The following is a 15,098-nucleotide window of genomic DNA, read 5'->3' as shown; positions in this document are numbered from 1 at the left end:
ATTATTATGTTAAGTGAAAGTGGTAAGACCTTTCTCTATGACTCGATATAGGATTGCACTAATACAATTTATTTATTACATAAACTAATTTAAAATGTATTATATTATTTTAAGAACATACTTTTTTTATTATGATAATTTTATTTTAAATAATATTATTATCTATATGATGCAATCTTATACTAACATATTTTTGTTTAGTGTCTTAGACTTTTAGATACCATCTCGTTTGTCATTAAAACTCATTTAAAAAATAGATGTGTCTCTTAAATGTGCAAATCCTGTATTTTTACATTATTATTTATTAAAACTAAAACTTGTTTGAGCTATAAAAAAATTAATTACATTATCAATAACTATTCATTCTGAATACTTACGAAAGTCAATCTTCTATAAGGAAGCAATAAACAAAGAATTATTCTAATTATACATAAGAATATTATTGCTAGATTTATTATAGGAGATGGGCGATATATTTTACTTTCTGCTTTAGAACCAGTTTCTCGATGCACTATTACGTAATCTCATCACTACAAACGTGGCCTCAATATTTTTTCGAATCACAATCTGATCAATGACATCAGATTATAGAGAAGATCCAAAATTGATACCGAGCATAAAAATTGTTTTGGCCTCGAATAATTTTAGCGCAAAACCTATGATTATTATCAACCCATAATATATATTTAAAGGTTTATGTTTAAAACGCAGATACGCCATTATTAATATTTTCAATATACGACGCGATTACATAAAACTTTTCACGGGCAGTTAATTTAATTATGGATCGGAGGTTTTTTAACCTCGAGAGCAGATAGAGTTTAACTAATCATAGATCTAAGATGAAATAGATATAGTGCGGAAACTGACGAAATTGCTTATGGATACGTTGGTGTTATTATTACCGGTTGTAAAAAATGTATCAAATATTAAATTTCCGCGCGGAAAAAAATCGATTTGCAATATAGATCGTGTTTATGGGTCGATTTATAAATTTAAGTGTTCATAAAAAATTAGAGTTTTTAATACTGTATATTGAAAAAATATCTTTAGATATGTAAAACGTAATCCAAGTAAAAATATTAGTGTCTAAAATATATACAATATCATAATAAATATAAAAAATTTCACTCGCAAAACTTTCAATTACCCACCTGTGAAATTGTTCTAAATTTGCATTCACTCAATATTACGTGCACCAAAATATGACCTCGATATTTTTGGGATCTTGAATGCGAAATTATGATTATGGCAGCCCGCGGTCAGAAACCAGTCCCTCAATTTCGAATTTGCTCAGGTTAGGGCTATTATGCAAATTTACAAAATTGGACCAAAACGCATCGTTATCTCAACAGTTGGCCACCGCTAATGCATAAAACATAATTTACATAGTACGTGCTTGAATTTTGAAATCAGGGATAACCCTAACAAGCAAAAAATATTATAAACACGGTACGTTATGAAATCAAGATTATTTTTATTTAGTTATATTTTACAAAGCCATTCAAAAAGAGCTTATCACATGCTCATCTCAAAAAAATGTTAAAGTAATATGTTCTTCACTATGAAACAAATAACAAAAGAGTGGGGGCCAATTTATTTGCAGCTAGAGAAACAAATTCTCTGGTCGATTACGATGGAAAGACGACGACCGGTGGCACCTCGTCCGTTAATTTTATTTTAAATTATCAATAACTATGGAACTATTACATATAAACTCCAAAAAATACTACTTTAGTGTCCCAATATGTACAATTTTTATAACACTACTATAACAGTATTTAGCTGCATAATATTATTTGAAGCATTAGTATCATTAACGCGACTAGTAAATTATCTGTACTTAAAAAAACGGATTATAAAACAAAAAAAATAAATGGCGCAGACCTATAGGTTCATATTAATTATTTTCTCAGATTTTAATGATTTTTTGTAGCCAGTGAGACCCTTGTTAGATATAGTAGGTAAATATTTTAAGTCTGATAGCTGTGTTTATTAGGATTTAATATTCCTGTTCTTGCTTGCGGTACTTCAAACTTTAAAAAAGTGAATGGTAGGGTTGAATTCTTGCAAACCCTTTTATATGTTTCCTGCAAACACCTACTTATACTAACAAATATCAATAATTATGGAACATTATGATCTTAAAATGAGAAAATTTAATTTAAAATTTTGCACAAATTTCCAAACACATATTGCATTTTAGGCATAAAATCAACATTTTCAGTTTCCGTTAATTGTTTTTATAATTTCTTCTTTTGTTTATTTTCATTATAATCAAATTGATTTTAGTTTTTTTTTTAATTGTATCAAGTAGCACAATTGTAAACATCAAAATGGCTATGAGCTACTTACATGTATAGAATCTTAAACTTTATATGTTAACATTAATTATTATATTGATATAAGCGTTCTACATAACAAAAAAATGTTTTCGCGAGCAGCTTTGACAAATGGTGAATGAGTTTATTTCGATAAATTTTGCCTTATATATCAATTCTTGCCTCATAATAACGCTTATGTCATCTAAACTGTAACAATATTTCTATATAGTAGCATTATAATTTATAATGTATATTTGTAAAATAATGTTTGTACTAAAATAATTCGAATTTTATTTTCAATATATATTTTATTATTATATTTTCCTTATTAAATTTTAAATTTACATTATATTTTTTTCGACAATAAAAAAAAAATCATGAAATTAAAAGTCTGTTGTCGTGGCTCGAGCCCACGACTTCTGGGTTACCAGTTTAGATCTACCCGACTACGCTATTCCGACCCTAAAATATAGTTTTATATATCAACGGGATATATATTCGTTATTAAGTGCAATCTTTTAACGTAAATGATAAGAATAAGCCATTTTCCTTGATTTGACAAGGCCATATAATTCTTAAGTACGCGTTTAAACAATATCACTTATATTGCAATACCGATTAATGTTTTTGGTGTAAAGGAAGTTCGTTGCTCTCATTGTTTACGTATTTAAAAGTCTGTGGAGATATATATTTCTAGGAGTTCTCAAACCACATTTTGTTTATATTGCAATATCTCTCGAAGGGTTAAATAATAAATTGTATTTGTTTAAATACTGCTCCACATTTGTATAGCAATATTATTACCATCGCCATTTTGATTATTTTGGCAAAGGATAGGATTTATATCTATATAACACAAAGATTATATTTATATCAAAATGTAGTGTTTCTCTATTTTTTTATATAAAAATAATCGATTTATTAACATTTTTAGGCAAAATTTTATTTTTTAGAAAGTACTTATACAATATTTTTAATTGCATTTTGTGTCCTATCAAAAATCAACAGAGTATATAAAAGCAGTAAAAATTTTCTGACCGTTGCATACATTTAATAATTTAAAATACTTTTATTTTTAATTCACTATTTTATATAAAAATAAACATTTTATCAAATTTATAATATTTATGTAATATAATAATATAAGTAAAATTGTTATATTTTACAAATTATGTGATCTTTTGTGTAAATTTACTATTAGTAAAGAATAATTATCCTAATTAAATTACTTGAATATTTTTACATATACAAATGTATATGTCTATAAATATAAATAAATTTTAAAATACGTATATTCATGATATTATTTTTATGATTGAATATGTAACACAAAGTACATATAATATTAAGTTAATTTATAGCTATTGTATTAAATTATTTAATTTTTTTAGTATTTTCTATAATGATAATTGTTATAACTGCAGTGACGTAAATAGTCTATTCCTTTAACTCTTACCATATTGTAAAGTTATAATTAACATAATAGCAAAAAATCGTTATTTTATCCTGCAATAAGTATATTTATTTTAGTTGAAAAATAATGGTATCATACAATTTATTTACACATAGTATATTATTTAAAAAATATAACACATTATGATATAATACTTATTATGATCGATAATATATGCACATTTACTAACTTATTCGGAACGAATTTATAATCTAACACCATGGCAATGCAACCTTTCAATTATGCGTCACACAAAGGACCGCCTTTGTACCTTTAGGCGTTTTTTGCTCATAAAGAGATCAACAGCACCTCGTTATAAATTGGAAACAATTTTAAACGTAATTAAAAACTATTTTTTCTCCCTCCCATATTAGAAATATCGTTATAAAACTTTAATTCACCGTCGAAAGTACACAAGCCAGCGTTTGAACCCTCAATTTGTATGGAATGCGAGAGGGTTAAGTGCCGGATGATTGAAGATTTGTACCTGAGAGATGAAACGTTTCATATCTGTCTTGGACGTGTGATGGTGGTTTTGATTTTTTTTAATGAAAATAAAAGCTCTCTCGAAAGTTGTCTTTCGGCGCCCGAAAGGTCAAAGCTCAAAGCTTTGTATGAGATAATGGCAAATGGCCATGACACCTCGGGGTTCATAGACGATGGAGTTTAAAGAAAATCGCTCTTGACATGCAGATTATGCGATATCCATAACTTGATTATGTTGGATACAAAAAGCTTTATCGAACATCACTGTCGATGCTTGCGTGTCAGTAATTTATAGTTGGTTTAACGCCGCTTAAATTATTAAAGGAAAAAATCTTGTACTTAACAAAATATGGTACGGTTAAAAAATCAAGATAACAAGATGAGGCTTAATCGGTTATGTAAGCTTATAATATGTTTTGTTGTGTTAGTACTATTATTTTATAATAATAAAATTCATTATTTTTAAACCACAAAGTTTTGAAATATGTGCATTAATAAATATTATATAAAAGTACATATCTCTTCTCGCCGAATTAATGTGTCATAAAATCTCCGAGTGATATCAAATAGCAAATTGAGCTCTTAGATGACTGCTGTAAATAGACCAGATCAAATGAAAGCATCTGCTTTTCTCAGGAAATTATGAAAATACGTCTTAAATGAACAATACTGACTTTGCAATCATTTAAAATAAAATTGGAAATCCAATCAAACACAGAAGAGCACATTGTCTTCAACTTTTTACAGCCGTATTTTAGATCTGAATGATCATTTTATTATAACTGTATTCGAATATATCTTTATAATATGGCAATACCGTGTATATAAAGTAAACAGGGCAATAATGTAAAATTTAAATCTGGCGTTAAATGCCTAGTCTTTAAAACTAGCTTTGCTCTAAAAGACTTTCTGCAATTGCGGCCCTTAGACCTTTATTTAATATATTTAACATGCTTAATACATACAATTAAATCTTAATATACAAACAATTGATCAGATTCATTAAAATTAATGGTAAAACATATGCTTGCTCGGGGTGGAGTAACACCAGTAATACTATTTTTTACTTACAAATGCTAATAAATATAATCTTGTATATTTTTTTAAAGAAAAATTTTAAAAAAACAATAAAGAATTCTGGAAACTTTTATTGATGACGTTCTAAAAAAAACTTATTATATATTAGAAGCCGAAAAAATATTAAAATAAATATATTATAATTGTGCATTTTATGCATTATTTTTAATAACAACCAAGTAGTATATTTTTAAAAGTTTGAAATTAATTTAACTTTTTTGTATGTTCTTATGCAAAAATTCTCAGTTTACATTGCCTACATAAAAAAAGAGTTCATCATTAGTTTTTTTTATATTCAAATATATTCCTATATGTCTTAGATAAGAAAATCTTATCTAAATGAATTTAAAATATATGTCTCTAGTAAACGCTAAATATTACTATTATTGTATCAAGTTCAATTAAAAATAAAGAAAATGTTATTAATATCACTCATCAGAAAAACACATTTTTAATACATTATAATATTTCATTTATGAATACAATAAATCAGAACCCTAAAAAATCATGTTTTGATTTATTCATAATTATGGTACATGATCATATAAGAAACATAAAATATTAAAAAAAATAATTGCAACCAATTAACTGCTGCTATAATAATTGACTTTTGACTACACGGTTCCCATAGTTTCCGAAAATCTGAATGAAAAAAATAACAACAGCAAAAAAACGGCAAACGCCTTTGTTTTTCGCGAATAAAGGATGTACTGTAATTTTATTGAAGTATCTTTTCTCACACATATACTACGTATGTACATATGCAGAAAAGTACTGTAATTAACAAGCGATAAATTAAGACTTTTTTAACGAACGATGAGTGAAAACTTTCCGAATACAATAAAAATGCACCGTTATGACTTCTCATGCATTTTTCACATGAACAATGTTTTATTACCCATCAATTGCATTTGATGCATCTGAAATAAATTTCGACATGCGTTACTCAAATCAAGGACGTTTTCACTAAGCCATTAATCCATTAAAGCTTCTATCGTAACTATCGAATTTATCACTTTAGAAAGTGAAAAGAACGGTGAGCATCTGTATCTGATTCTAAAAAGACTATTGTTTCTGGGTCACACACGAGAAAACAACGAGATCACAACGAAAGAGCATTGTTTGAAAAAAAACTATTTACTAACACCACACAGCATAATGTAATTCGACATGGTGTTGTTTTCCAATGATCCTGTATAATAATCAAGCAGTGGCTAACGTTTGATTATGGAGCCATCTTTCCGTATTAATAATCGTAATTTAATACTTGCAACCGAATGAATCGGTCACGATTCTTCTCCTTCATCATTCTAACGTCGATGATTGTTTAATTTAACTATTACGTTAACCTCTGAGAGACTTTTTTCTTTGTTGTATGAAAAAATTAAGACGGTAGTTAGACGAACGATGTGCGATTTCGATTTACTATAAAACGTAATTGCAAAATTGATTTTATTTTTTATACGTGATGTATTGATTTGTAATTATCTAATAAAAAACTTTAATCAGACTCTGTGTATCATAATGTTTACGTAAGTCGAGTAATTGATATTGGAAACTTCAAAGGAAGATGACCGATTGGTTAATTATTTTATAATCTATATTACAACTAGCATGATTTCCTATGCATTATTTTTTTAGGCAATGGTAAAGGTGTAAGCCATGTTCTTGAAATCATGACTAAGCTAGGAATATTACTGACTGTTAAAGATTTATTAAGAAAATAAAATGCTCATAAAAAATAAAACACTTTATAATTACCAATTTTACAAGAAGAACAATGTGAAGAATAAAAAACTGCGCGATTTATTTTAAGACTTAATATTTGTAAGCGTTTATTTTGGGATTGGCTTAAAAATGTAACATTGTCATCATTATTATAATTGTAATTGTTAGCATGGGAACTAGTTTCTTGATTTTAACATCAATTGAGAGGCATACGTATTTGTTTTTTGCTCCATCTCTAAATCGTCCTCTTTAGTGAAAACTGGTTTTAAAATGGCAGTACGATAATAATTCAGGATAATTAAAACAATGCTTTTTAATTTAATAAAAAATTTGGTAGTGTCTGATATAGGCACCCAATACAGCCGCTCCCTTCGCTTGTTAAGAGGCGCTGACATCTTGCAACAGCTCCCTCTGTTTTTTTTATATAATACAAGCTACATGAATATTGCATCTTTTATTAAAACTTTTACTACCTGATTTAAAAGCTACGTTGCTACTTAAACTTGTTACTTACGTTCTAACTTTTATCAGTGCATACATCTATACTTTATTTGTTGACAGGTCCGAAAATAAAATATTTAGGATATTTTTTTCTACATTCGACAGATGTTTATTTGTAAAAAAAAAATCAGGCATTTAATTATTTTGGCACGTGCTCGATTCGAACAATGAGGAACGTCTTTCGTGCCTTTTTTGCATTTTTTGACCAGCCGCAGGGTATTTGCTCGATCTGGGCGGCCAAAATTATTTCTCTACTTAAGTTGATTCCATAAGTGCTCTTAGTCAAATAATTATATTATAAGTGTTAAAAAATACATTATAAAAAAAAAACTTTTTTTGCAAAAAAAATTGAATAAAAAAAATATTTTTTTATTTTTCATGAAATAATTCATGCAATTTTATTTTAATAAGTATTTAAAGTATTTCTTAAGTTTTAGGCCCGAGGAAGAGGAATTCCGTTTTGAACGGTCGTGCGAATTTCGCCGCGTCAAGTGTTAAAAATAAAAAATAAATTGTATATGTCACAAAGTTTGATATTTGCTGTTTTTTTTAACAAGAAAAAGTATTTGACTAGTATTTTATCATAATCGATATCGTTTTCATTTTTAAATATGTGTATATTTGGTGATTCTAAACAATTTTTTTTTATTTTATTAGTACGCGATTTGTCCACAATTTGAGGTTTACTGATTTTACCATGTTGATCATAATATTAAAAAATAACAATCATTATAAATCTGTATTTAAAATTTGACGTTAACAAGTCACTTAATTAAAAAGTTATAATAGTTTAAAACGTTTAGGTCCTAACTTTCGCGACTAAGTCCCGTCCCATTTTTAAGAATAATGGTATGCAATGTGTTAAAAACCGCAAAAATCTGCAGCCAATTTTACATGTATCATAAAGAGAAAGACCTAAGCTTTATATTGTATATAAAATTTACCTTAAAAATGGTGGAAAATATAACTAATGAACTCAAAATTAGAAAAAAAAATAGGAAAAAGTACTAAAATATGGTATTTATTCAAAACAATATTGTGTGTTTAATACGGCAGCAACTGCAACAAAGAGCTATGAAACGTAGAAACACTTACTTGCTTTATCACAATCAATGGCTTGGATTTTTACCTGTACTCAAATAAAATAAAAATAAAATAATAATAATAATTGTCCAATCGACGCCGATAAAACGATGCGTGCACTCGAAGGGATGACTGACTTCCAACTGATCGTGGGGGCGCTAGCGCTATGCAAGGAGTGGGGGAATTGTTGATTATTATGCCCAAAATTATCTGCTTTTCAGAGCAACTTTTTTTTTACAAGCAAATACCCCACCGTAAGCCGGGTCATAAAATTAGTATTTGATAAAATTTTTTTTATTGTTTTTACATATTCAATTTAGCTTTTAGCTATTCGTGAATATATTTTTAGCGCATTCAGTTTATGAACCACACTACACAAATGGTCCTTCCATCGAAAAAATGCCGCCCCAGGCATGTGCCGCCCGGGGCGGTCCGCTCCATTTGCCCCTACAAGGACTTTTGCCTAATAAATTCTCACAATATTGTGTTGCTCGATAATGAAACACTCATTGAGAGGCGATGCTTTTGCAAGAGCTGCTTCTCAGTTTTGCTTTTACATTTTTATTAAATAGTTTTGGCTTCAAAAGTACTCTTTATCATTTAAATTTTAAAGTCATTGATTATAGATAAGCATTTAAACGGAGTGCAACACGTATTCTCACACATCCCGCCGTGTCAATCCATAAACCTTCCTTTCCAAATCCAAGACAACAAAACGTCGGCAATAAAACCCGCGAGTGGGGGCACTCGATGACCCGAGGGGAACTTAACTTAACGGCGGGGAGGGGAGGGCCGATCGCACTGTTAAGCCTCAGTCCGTGTTAAGACGTTGAATGAGCGACAACTCTTCGCGAGTTATTGTGGAGAAACGCGGGCCACCGGTTGTGGCGGCGAACGCCGATGGCGACCGGTAAGTTCTACGACTATCCCAAGACCCCAAGACCAAAAAACACCTGCCACAAAAAATAAGCCCCCAATAACCACATATCCGGAGAGTGCAACAAACGACATATGAAAGTGCTACAAAAAAACACAAAAATAATAGTGAGTGTGCTAAAAAAGTGACAGTGAACATATCCAGTGGCCCGAAAGCCGCTCTGATACCCCTTTCGTTTCTTATCTGATCCAAGCTGGAAAAGTGATTGTGTTTGGGATTGTTATATTATATATATACATATAAGAAGTTGTGTCTCTATCTATATCTAGGCGTTTGAACACGTTACGTGTTGAGTTGCGTTCGTTTGGCTTTCCTCTCTAGCCATTGCTCAGAACGAGAGGTCACAAGCGCGAAACCTAGGCCAGATACTACCAATATGACTAACGCGAAAGTAGTGTTTTGCAACGCTTAATCCAATCACCGGCTGTTCTTTGCTTATAAATATATTTTACATTTATGTACAATGACCCAAAAACGTACAAAATTGAATAAACCAATGGAATTGGAAACAGACCTTGTCACAATATACACTAATAAGTGTCGATTGTTAAAATACATAATCTTTCATATGTAAGTGGTGTAGTAAACATCGGAAAATTTTCAATTTCACTATGAAAAAATTTAAAATTTATAACCAAAATAGTTATAACAGTAAAAGTTATCATTAAACAACAATTGTAATGAACTAAGACACATTTACTATATTAATATATAAATGTATCATTTTTTGATGTACTTTTTTATTAGCTGTGTATATTCTCAAATAGTTATAGAGCTACTTTTAAGTGCGCTGTATGTATTATATATATATAGTAAATGTATCGAACCTAAACAATATGCATTCTCTTTAGAAATAAAAAATGCATTAATTCATTCTATTTTTATTGATAGTAAAAAACTAGTTTTTTATTAGTATTCATCGGAAGAATAATTTTAGGGATTAGGCTACTTTTAAATGCGCCATATGCTATATTTTCAGTCGAAATTATTTTATATTTTAATGTCACAAATTACTAGACTTTCAGTCTGGTGGTTGATACTTAATTGTAGGTATTCATTATATCTGATTTACCCCGTTGTAACGCATTGGGCGTAGATTTACTAATATAATAAAAATAAAAATATTTTGTGGATAGCACTAAGCATATTTTTTAAAAAGGTTGAATTTTATGTCAAATTACGTTCTGAACTACTTTTATCTATATTTTTTAATATCAAATCATAAATTAAATAAATTTTAACCCAAGTACATTTGTGGTTTTTAATACGCCATATTTTTATGTTGTATTTATGTTATCTATATATTTTAATTTTAATGTATTAATTTACTATCATTAATTAGGCATTGGGCTACTTATAAATATGTTGCTATATTTATAAACTATTTTTTTTTCATTTTGCACAATATTGTAAATTTACCTTAGTGTTCTATATTATTTACTATGTGTATGCTATGCTTAAAGCATTAATTAGACAATGGGCTACTTTTAAATGCACCACATAAATACTTTGATACATTTATAAATACATATTCGTGTATTTATTATTTCAAAAACTGATTATTTTAATTATATTAATTTTTGACAATATTGTAAATTGACTTTATTGTTTTTATTTACTAGTTTCATAATTTATTTTTTATAGCATTAATTTTGCACTAGGCTACTTTTACATGCGCCACTTTTTAAATATTACTTATTTGATTTTTAATTATTTTAGTAACTATTTTTTACATATTGCACAATTGTGTAAATTAAACCTAATGTTTTATAATATTCACTAGTTTCAAGATTTATTTTTTATATCATTAACTAGGCAATGGGCTACTTTTTAATGCGCAAAATGAATGTTCTGCTATATTAAAAAATATATATCTGATTTTTTCACTTTAAATTTTTTTGTGTATAATTTGCAAAATAAAAATTAGTTTAATAACTATTTTTAATTTCGCCCAATATTTTAAATATATCTTATTTTTTATATTATTAATTAAGCACTGGGCTACGTTTAAATGCACCACATGAATATTTTGCTATATATATAAATAAATATTTGCTTTTTAAATATTTCAATAACTATTTCATATTATTTTAGGCAAGATTGGAATTTATCTTATTGTTGTATTATATATTATATATTAATTTCAAAATTTACTTTTTATGTCATTAATTGTGCTCATAATTTATTTTAAAAATGCTTATAAATATGTTTTAGATTATATACTAATTGCAAGTTTTATTTTTTATATAATTAATTAGGAACTGGGCTACTTTTAAGTGTGATACATAAATATTTTGTTATATGTATAAAAACTTTTCTGTTTTTTATTTTGCACAATTTTGTAAATGTACCTTAATGTTTTATTTTAATTACTAGTTTCAAGATTTTTTTATATCATTAATTAAGAACTAGGCTACTTTTAAATGCGCCATATAAATATTATACTATATTTATAAATGCTTTTCTGTTTTTGATATATTTAAATAACCGTTTTCTTCTTATTTTTGAAGCAATAATATGAAGTTTTCTCTATGCTTTAAATGTTTAAATTATACGCTGGGCTACATTTAAATGCGCCACATAAAAATTCTGTTTTATTTTAAAATACATTTTTGTTTTTTTAAATTATTTAAGCAACTGTTTTTTTAATTTTGCACAATATTTTTAATGTACCTAAATGTTTTATTTTAAATACTAATTCAAGATTTTTTTATATCATTAATTACGCACTAGGCTACTTTTAAATGCGCCATATAAATATTCTGATATATTTGTATAAATATATGTATAAGATACATATTTGTTTTTTCCATTTTTCAAGTTTTTTAATTTCAGACAATATTATAAATTAACCTAAATATTTATTTTTCCCTTCATTCATTAAGAAATATGTTACTTTTAAATGCGCCCAAAATATTCTGTTATATTTATTAATAGGTACATATTTGTTTTCTATATTTTAAAATATTTTTATTTCGTTTTTTTTAAATTTGCTCAAATTATAAATTTACCTCTATATTTAATACTATTTACTAGTATAAATATTTATTTTGTATATCATAAATAAGGCACTTTTGAATGCACCATATGAATATCCTGCTTTATTTATAAATACATATTGATTTTTTATATATTGAAATAACTGTTTTTATTATTTTTGGAGAATATTGTAAATTTATCATTTACCAGTTTCAAGATTTTTAAAGAATAACCATGACGCTTTTTAATAATTTGCTCCTATGTTTATATGTTATGTTTTATTTTATAAGTTTGTATATTTAATATTAATACTATATTTATTATACTGATGTGCGATTGACGACTAAAAATCAATAGTCATGAAAACATAAGTTTATAGTTATGTATATAAATTATTGCAACTGGTTCTCAATACATTCAAGAGTGTTTTTATGCTTATGAATTAATTATGTAGATAGCGACTCACTAATGAGTTAATAAATTCATCGGAACAGCTTTAGCTAATAAAAAATATGTAATAATTATAAAAAGCATTTGTATTAAAATAAGTGTTTAAAATTATAAAATACTTTTGTTGTATTTTGTATAGACACACATAAATTGCATAATGCATTCACACAACGTCAAACATACACAAGCGCAAAACACAGAAAATATATAGCTTTTCCCATATATGTTCAAAGTCGCAAGTGGGTTGTTCGAAGGACTTAAACGAGATTTTCGATTTCGCACCCACAAAGCATTCCCACTCGCCGCTCTCAAATTACACCACGAAACCAATGACGTGAATTATTAAAATATAATAAATAAAATAAAAGCAAATTATTATAAAAATAATCTGTTTAGCGGATATTGCTCATCCATTAATATTCTTGAAACTCGTCAATCTGGATATCTGAGTTGAAACACTCGAGGCGACTCAAATCATTATTAAACTGCTAAATACAATATATAAAACTGACGTATGAACTTGATTATGATGAATTGAACTCGCAATAATGTGATTCTGTATTGTGTATATCGCGTGTGAATCTGCACGACATAATATAATATAATGTGCATTGATTTTTATATAGTGAACAAGAGTTTCACCTTTTAAATCTAAAATAATCAATAAATAAAGTTGTTTTAATAATGTAATACAAAAAATTGTGCAAACAACTCTTGGAAATGTCAAAGAGGCCAATACTACGTAATCGTTCGTTAAAGAAAAACCTTGATCGGCCAAATACGAACCGCTATTGTGAAAGTGTTTCATATTTTTACATCCTTCTTGAATTAACGTTAAAAACTGTGTGATTTATATAAATCAGTTATTTTAACAATAAATAAATTATAGAATCGTCCGAAACCTTGACATAGAAAATTAATTGTTTTAATGCCAATTAAAATGCAATAAATAGTTAATTGAATTAAGTAAATGGCGTTATTAGACGTTGCTCATCGTTAAATTGTATTCGTTTTCTATTAAATGTCGATTTGCGTTAAAAAGATATAAACGAACGGTACGGAAAAAAACCGTCGCGGAACCAGTTCAGAATCAAATACGTTCTCTTAACATTTATCCACTCCCACTTTGAGACACACGTTTATTTTTTGACCTTTCGGATTATAAATGACCACAATATTGTTGTAAATTATTTTATGTATTGAAGCATATATGTAAAATAAGTTTTTTTATGCTTTATTGCGAATAAAATACAATTTTGTCACGTCTATATAAAGATTGTTTACGTGCATTTACTAAAAATGGTTTGAAAAATATGTAAATTTTAATGTACTTGTGTTACAAGTGAAAATACATTTTTACTGGCATTTCAGTGAATTCATTTTACCGGTATATATTTATTTCTATCAGTGAAAATATAATTTATCTGAAGTACTATGATATTTATAAAATCTAGCTTTTTATATTTCGACTATTATTATTGTTATTTTTGTAGAATATTTTAATACAATGTAATGAATTAAAATATATATGAATTTTTAAATATAGAAAATTTATGGTACATAGTACATATTAAAATTAGTTTTGATGGTTAGGTTTTAGTGATGATATATTTATGCGTGCACTACATTGATATAACATCAAAATACATTTTCATCGGTAGATATATATTTATACTAGTAAAAATATAATTTATCTAACATGTGATTTTATAAAATCTAGTTTATTAAATTTCAACTATTATTTTTTAATTGTTTTGTTAAAATCATTTTTATACAATATTTTAACACAATGGTCTGAATAAAATAATATTTTTAATATCGAATATGTATAACTAAAAAAATCATTTTTTAGGTAAACCACATCGAAATATATTTTCACTGGTAGATATATATATTTTTACTATCTCACAGTTGAAGTTACATTAAATACATATTTATTTAAATAAATACATGCTTATGGCAAAATAATATCAGTAATTAATAAGTATAATCTATTTAATTATATTTTATATATAGCAATAGATTAAAGTTAAGTTTTTAAATTTATATTTGCAATAATGCTATATTTTATCAGATTATT

At 27.0% G+C, this 15,098-nt stretch overlaps 1 protein-coding gene across 12 annotated transcripts in view; it reads left to right on the top strand.

The window, feature by feature from the left end:
- The first annotated feature begins 9,465 nt into the window (after positions 1–9,465).
- Positions 9,466–15,098, top strand: part of dpy (fibrillin-like protein dumpy) — a 218,877-nt gene continuing 213,244 nt past the window's right edge. For all 12 annotated transcript variants that reach the window (XM_088185558.1, XM_088185557.1, XM_088185555.1 and 9 more), the window contains exon 1: positions 9,466–9,562. In XM_088185558.1, the coding sequence (XP_088041684.1) occupies positions 9,553–9,562 (10 nt within the window). In that variant the 5' untranslated portion in view covers positions 9,466–9,552. The remainder of the gene's footprint in view (positions 9,563–15,098) is intronic.

Source organism: Plectrocnemia conspersa, unplaced genomic scaffold (genome assembly GCF_051122295.1).
Source record: "Plectrocnemia conspersa isolate PC_06_02 unplaced genomic scaffold, ASM5112229v1 ptg000005l, whole genome shotgun sequence".
In the NCBI taxonomy this organism is placed as follows: Eukaryota; Metazoa; Arthropoda; class Insecta; order Trichoptera; family Polycentropodidae; genus Plectrocnemia; species Plectrocnemia conspersa.
This window is presented reverse-complemented; position numbering and strand designations above follow the sequence as displayed.